The sequence below is a fragment of the Vigna unguiculata genome, chromosome 10 (genome assembly GCF_004118075.2).
Source record: "Vigna unguiculata cultivar IT97K-499-35 chromosome 10, ASM411807v1, whole genome shotgun sequence".
NCBI classification, from domain to species: domain Eukaryota; kingdom Viridiplantae; phylum Streptophyta; class Magnoliopsida; order Fabales; family Fabaceae; genus Vigna; species Vigna unguiculata.
Genome location: NC_040288.1, coordinates 28602273 through 28607612, shown reverse-complemented (window position 1 = coordinate 28607612; position 5340 = coordinate 28602273). Strand labels below are relative to the sequence as shown.

The following is a 5340-nucleotide window of genomic DNA, read 5'->3' as shown; positions in this document are numbered from 1 at the left end:
TTATTTATTTAGATTTTTTTCATAATAGATTTAGTTTGTCTTTACTTTATGAGGTATAATTTTTATCATGGGTTTATTTTGGTCTCTTGTGTTTTGTATTCTTTTGTTTTATTTTATCTTTTTACTAAATTTTCATGTAATGGAAAATGGTTTATTAGCTTTGGGACGTTAGCATAACATAAATGTCAAAGTTTATAGTGATATTTAACATGACTTTATTTGAAAGATATTATATTATTCAGATGATAAAATTATAGTATGTAGTTATATGGTGATACAAACATTTGTCAACGATTTACTTAACTAAATTAGTAGGATTTATTGTGTTATTTATTATTAGATTCTTAATCAAATGTACATTACGAGAGAAATATAAGTATAAACAATCAACCTAGTAAAGAAAGAATAAAATACGGTAAAAAAATAGTATTTCAATTTGAATAAACCTAAAAAGAAAAAAAAGAAGGGGTCTTGATTTATTTCGTGGTTTCCTTCAAACTTTATTGCTTAACATTTTCATTTTCTAATTGTTATTTTGATTTTGTTCATTTTTTTTTTGAGAAATAAAGTTTTCTCGTTGCCATAAAAAAAATAAGACTACGGTTAAGATACATATTGAAATCAAGAAAAAAAAAGTGTCTTTATTCATTTCTCTGTTTTTATAAAACTGTTTTTCAATTTCTTCACGATTTTTTTGTAGCTACAAATATATCATTTTCACTTTTTAATTTCAATAATGTTATATTCACGCGTAAATATCACATTTTTAGAGCATGACAACTCAACATTTAATATATGACGAGTCAACATTTAATAGGTGACAATGACATGGATATAATGTTAGCATGATGTCTTTACTACTTACTAATCACTTCAAAACTTTTAAAAATAGTTTTTTTTCTTTTTTTTACAAGTAAAAGAAAATAGGCACACAAATACATGAAATGAACTTAAATGTTAAAAATGTAAAAGAAATATTTTTTATTTGAGATATAAAAATGGTTTAAATTTGTAAATCAATTTGTATGAAGTTTTAATTGGGTTAGGTCGAAAAAAATTCATTTTTCTAGAATGTGGGTGACTCAATTAGTTAAGGAATTAAAAGGGTTCAAGTTAGGTTAAAGGTGAATTGATTAGTAACTCATTAACAATCACTTTTTATTATTTTTATTTTGTTATGAATTAATTGTTATCCACTAATTTGATATGATTGATACTCATATGATTTAATTGATTCATTACTCTTTTTTGCATTTTTTATGGGTTACCATATTTATCTTAATAATAAGACACACAAAAGAGTCACTACTAAAATTTTAAATTTTCTTGTCAGTTTAATGTGTTATTTAGTGGCGGTTATAACTGCCATTGTTTTCTCTACCGTCAGTTAATTAACTGCCACCGAATTTAGCGCCACAAAGTCATTATAACATCGGTTTATTATAACCGCCGGAATAACCGCCACTAAAATTTTTAACGTCGATTTTAACTGCCTCTAAATTCTTTTTTATTTTAAAAAAATACTTTGCGGCACTTGGAACCGCCAGCAATACTAATAATTAAATATTTTCGTGGCGGTTGTAACTGCCAATAAATCTAGGAATTTAAAAAATTTTGTGGCGGTTGTAGCCGCCACTAAGTCTAGGAATTTAAAATATTTTAGTGGCAGTTGTGACTGCCGGGAAGTCTAAGAATTAAAAAAAATGTAATGGTGTTTATAACCGCCACCAAGTCTAAGAATTTAAAAGATTTTAATGACAATTATAACTGTCAGGAAGTCTAAGAATTAAGAAAATTTAATAGCATAAATATAGGATGTAAATAATTTTTATTTTTAATTTCATAAAATGATATAAACATTTTTTAAGTAATAGAAGTAATGTCTTTATTATATATCAAGGATCAATCAGTAATTAAAATGAACGATTAATATTAAAAAGAATTTGACTCTTGAAATATGCAACATTCTTTAGAAAATAAAAGGTAAAAGCAATAATTGTCAAGGTTATAAGAACTTTATAATCTATATATTTGTTAATTTTATACTCTGAATGAAGTCAATATTTCTCAAATGTAGTGGTGTTTTTCCCACAATTTCTCTTTCGTTTATCTAATAATTTTGGTTTCTTCCCAAATGTGATGTTTATATTCTTGACTTGCTCCAAAATTTCTGACCTAGATAATTGTTTTGGTGGGTCCCTATCTTCAATATTTCCATTAAATTGGACTCGGTTCAACCGAAATTTGTGCCTTCTAGACAAAAATCGTCAATTACCCATAAAACACCATTTATTACTAAAGGGAAGACGAAGTGGAGTTGTATCAAAATTACAAGATGGACATGCTAGGCCAGTATAAGTATTCCATCCTAAAAGCATCCCAAGATCAGGAAAGTCGCTAATGGTCCATAAAAGACATGCTCGCATCATGAACACTTCATTCTTTGATGCATCATATGTTTCAACACCTTTTTCCCATAACTCTTTCAACTCTGCTATAAGTGGTTGCATGTAGACATCAATGTCATTACTTGGCATTCGCTTTCCAGGAATTATGCTTGAGATAATAAAGTTTGTTTGCTTCAAACACATCCATGGAAGAGTGTTGTATGGAATGAGAACCAATGGCCAAATACTATAACTATTGCTCAAAGATCCAAAAGGATTAAAACCATCACTTGCTAAGGCCAATCGTACATCTCAAGGATCTGAAGCAAAATCATGATATTTTAGATCAAAATTCTTCCAAGCCTTTGAATCTCTAGGGTGCCTCATCAACCCATCAGTGTTATTATTCTCAATGTGCCAAACCATGCTATTAAATATATTTGAAGACATAAACATCCTTTTCAACCGTGGGATCAATGGAAAGTACCGTAAAACTTTTGCTGGCAATTTTTTTTGTTGCTTCTCATTAATCAAATTATGTTCACTAGTAGTTTCATGACCCTTTTGCTTCCATCTAGATATCTTGCATGTTTTGCATTCCTCTTTACCTTCATCTTGTCCCCAATATAACATACAATCGTTAGGACAAGCATGAATCTTAGTGTAATGAAGACCAAGCTTGATGAGGAGCTTCTTTGCATCATAATTAGATGAAGGAATGTTTGCATGTTTAAAGGCATCGTGCAACAACTCAAGGATCATGTCCATTGCTTTGTTGCTAATTCGACAAAGAACTTTAATGTGATACAATTTCACCAAGAAAGACAATTTTGAAAACTTTGCGCATCCATCATAGAGTGGTTGCTCCCCATCTTTAAGTAAATCAAACAACTCTTGAGCCATAATATTTCTTCCATGTTGTGATTCTAATACACCTCCCTCAACATCATCTCTATGTTCAAATGATGATGTAAATGACTCTGCATTGGTGTACATGTCAGACAATCCAAATGCATCATTTATCATTATTTGCATTGGATCTTCATATTTTATATTTGTTGTGTCATCTCCATTTACCAATACAGGCTCCCTCGATATTAGCTCCCCGTGACGACACCAAAATGTGTAACCTTGAGGAAAGGGTTTACAAAGCAAATGGTCATATACTTTTTCTCGAGTTCTCCACTTCCTAAAGCCACATTTACTACATGGACATATTATCGTATTTGCGCTGGCGCCATATTGAAAGGAAAAATCTAAAAAGTTATTTAGTCCCACTAAATACTCTGGTGTATTGCGTGGCAACTTAATCCAAGATTTATCCATCTCTAAATATAAACAATGAATTATAATCATTAAGTGAATATAGAAATAAGAGATATATGATGGTGTAAAACAATTTAAATTACATATACAAAAAACTTTATATCATACATTATTACTTACTAGAGAAAAACCTAGTATAATATAAATCATATAATTAGATTTCTATAGGCAACAAAAAAATCAATAAATTATATGAAGTACATTATCTCATTAGACAAAACTAAAAATAGAAGATTAAATAGAACTAACATTAGAAACCTCGTTAGCATCTTTTTTTATTGTTTTCATATAACATCCTATTGAAATAAATGTTTGTATTGATTATTTTTCTCCTATTGGATAATCTATTATAAAATTTGTCAAACTTTATATGTAATGGTACTGCAGTATTTTCATCTTAATTCAAATCAAACAACTTCACAATATTTCTCATAAATCTACCAATACTAAAATAAAAATACTTTTCCAGCAATCTTCTTTATACTGAAATAGATAATAATTTAAGCACTAGTGTAGCATACTAGTATTACTATTACTTTCATTTCATAAACCAACCAGTACATTAAGACTAATAACCCTAAATAAATTATGGAACAAAAAGTGATAACTAAGATTGCCTCCTCAATTAGACAACTAGTTGATTTCATGAAATGCTCAAGATCTATTAAGATATTCTCAAACACGGGAAGATAATAAAAGATAGATAATAAAGACAAGGATAATACATATTGAAAGTTATCAAAAGAAGTGACAACATATCACCTTTTGCTGAGGATATTTTCTATATCTCCTTCGATGTTGAATTCATCAAACAAAGATTAGGGGCAATTTCTTACTGGTCACCTGAAGGTTATATAAAAAGGTTGAAATCACCAAAATGAGAAGTGTAAGTTTGTATGTTGAACCTTAAATTAATTTGTGAAGCTAGTTTTTCAATTATAGAAAACAATTAACCATTCACGTTGCACTATTTGACTACAAACAACTAGATCAACATGCTAACCTAGCACCATAAATTTAAATAACGTTTTGAACACATGTAATATGTAATATGTAAAAGTTTGATATGCTTTGCTACTAGAAAATGGTAAATTTCCATATGGCAGCTTGCAATGCTACAGTTGGGTTCACAAACCAATTCTTTACACTTTTTGATTAAAATAATTAATGGGAAAAAAGGTAATATTGTTCACATTAAAAACATACATCCTTAGGTCCTTATATTCCAACTTGGTCCTCTGTTATTAGCTAGTGCCTTACCTTATGGAGCCTCCCTGGAGAATTGACCACCATTTTCCTAACTCATATATCTCACATATGGTGATTAAAATAACAACTATTACTACTTGATTTTAGGATACTAGTGAAACATAATAGCATTTTGACCAGTACAGTCTCTATTCTCCCTTAACACTTAAATGCATCTCTATTTGTATTTTTTAGATGAGAAAATTTTTCATATCAGTTGCAAAATAACTAGCTGCGATTATTTAGGGGGAAAATGACATTTCAGTTTTATAACACGCTAAATATTATGATTCAAAATTTAAGTTAGGGTTAGTAAAATTTGAAGTTAGAGGTAAGGTTTATAATAATCTAAAACTTAAATCAAAATAAAGAAGAGAAA

General features: G+C 29.0%; 1 protein-coding gene across 1 annotated transcript; it reads right to left on the bottom strand.

The window, feature by feature from the left end:
- Nucleotides 1-2699: 2699 nt before the first annotated feature.
- Nucleotides 2700-3713, bottom strand: LOC114165490. Its single transcript, XM_028050101.1, has one exon. The coding sequence runs from the start codon at nucleotides 3711-3713 to the stop codon at nucleotides 2700-2702; it is 1014 nt and encodes a 337-aa protein (XP_027905902.1).
- Nucleotides 3714-5340: the final 1627 nt, after the last annotated feature.